Consider the following 1698-nt stretch of genomic DNA (forward strand, 5'->3'; position numbering starts at 1 on the left):
AGGCCTTTTTGCCTCCCATTATGTGATCACAGCCTGATTCTGATTGTTCCCATAATTCATTAACAATTCTCCAAGTTAAATATTAAATTATTCATACAGTACAGAGTGAGCCAAATGCAAAACCTTCCTGTCAGGGATGATGCCGTTCAGCTAGCTACTCGGGAAGAAGAGAGGAGATAGAAAAGGAGAGGGCAAATGGAGACACACCCCAACCAACTTTATGGCCGCAGAGTTCGGACAAATGAGGCCCATGAGAGTTACATCCACAGCTCAGCAACAGACTTAACCGGAACTCGAAAAAGCTGGCCCGATTCTGGAAGCCGTGGAAAAGTCCCATGACGTGTAAAGACTTCTTGTGCCCTCTCCATCAGAGTGCTGGGCAAATTGAACTCCTTGCCGTCTCCCCCACCCCTCCACAAGGGGCAAAGGGTGCTGACGTGATTCGGGAGCCTGAATCCCAAAGAGGGGGCGTTCTCGAGCATCGATTCGGGGCTCATCAAGGTGTCCTCAGGCAAAGGCAGTTCCAGGCAGGCAGGAAGGAAGATTCCAGGTCTAGAGAACAGCATCTCAGCTCTTCGGCTCAGGGGCGTCCTCCTTCCGTGGGGTGTCCTTGCCATCTGCAGCCTCGGTGCCAGTCTCCTGATCTGGCCCTTTACCCACAGGATCCTCACTGGGCTTCTTAGACTCACCCACCACCTGGGTGCTCTTACTGGAGCGACACCCCATCTCTGCCGGATGCAGCCGGGCCAGCGCCCTTGGTCGTTCTGAGGGAAGATGGTCTGTGTGTCCTGCCCGTGCTTAATGCCAGAGGTAAATAAGCCTTCCACCTAGCTTTGTTGTAAAAAGAGCTAGTTTCCATGGTCGCAGAGAGCTGCCAAGTGTAATCTGCATAATGAGGGCTCTCTGTGTGGTGGGCAGGGCCTGAAGTGTTGCCCTTCCCGGTTAAGCCAGTCTGTCTTCAACCCCACTGGAATATTCCACCTGAAGAATTCCCGTTTGTTTAGTCTTTAACTTCTTTACACATCTCTCACATACACCTAGTTACCTGTAAACACCAGGCCCCTTCTTCATGAGCAAAGAAAACCCCGTCACTAAGCAACGAGCTGTGGCCTAATTCCATGCCCCAGTGCCCCATTCAGTTCCAGCCCCCCACGCCTCCTGCTTGAAGGCTGCCCCATAGGTTACAAGGGCAACTCTGCTCAGGATGGAAGAACAGGGAAGTCTGAAACCCCAGGGGTTACTCAACCGCAGAACAAACAAATGCTAGCAAATGTGAGATGTGACTTTGCTTATATTCATATATCTTATTCAGCCGCTGGGCCCGTTCTCTTGTTGCTGTTGTTAGGTGCTATTGAGCAAGTTCCAACTCATGGCGACCCTAGGAACAAGAGATGGAAACACTCACTGGTCCTGTGCCATTCTTACCATTGTGGTGGTGTTTGAGCCCACGGGAGCAGCCACTGCATCAATTTATCTTGAGGAGAACTTGCCTCTTTGTCGCTGCCCCTCTCCTTTACCAAGCACAATGTCCTTCTCCAGGGGCTGGTCTCCCCTCACAACATGTCCAAAGCACGTGAGACAAAAGCTCGCTCGCCATCCTTACCTCTGTGATGTGAGGGTTCTTGTTTCTTCTTCATTTGACTGAAGCAAAGAGAGATTTCACATTTAAGTAGATATTCTGAGATTTGAAGTCATCTG

At 50.7% G+C, this 1698-nt stretch overlaps 1 protein-coding gene across 1 annotated transcript; it reads right to left on the reverse strand.

Moving 5' to 3' along the window:
• Positions 1-567: 567 nt before the first annotated feature.
• Positions 568-726, reverse strand: CHD9NB (CHD9 neighbor). The gene has a single exon (XM_075537558.1). The coding sequence runs from the start codon at positions 724-726 to the stop codon at positions 568-570; it is 159 nt and encodes a 52-aa protein (XP_075393673.1).
• Between the last annotated feature and the right edge of the window lie 972 nt (positions 727-1698).

This window comes from Tenrec ecaudatus, chromosome 18 (assembly GCF_050624435.1).
Source record: "Tenrec ecaudatus isolate mTenEca1 chromosome 18, mTenEca1.hap1, whole genome shotgun sequence".
Taxonomy (NCBI): Eukaryota; Metazoa; Chordata; class Mammalia; order Afrosoricida; family Tenrecidae; genus Tenrec; species Tenrec ecaudatus.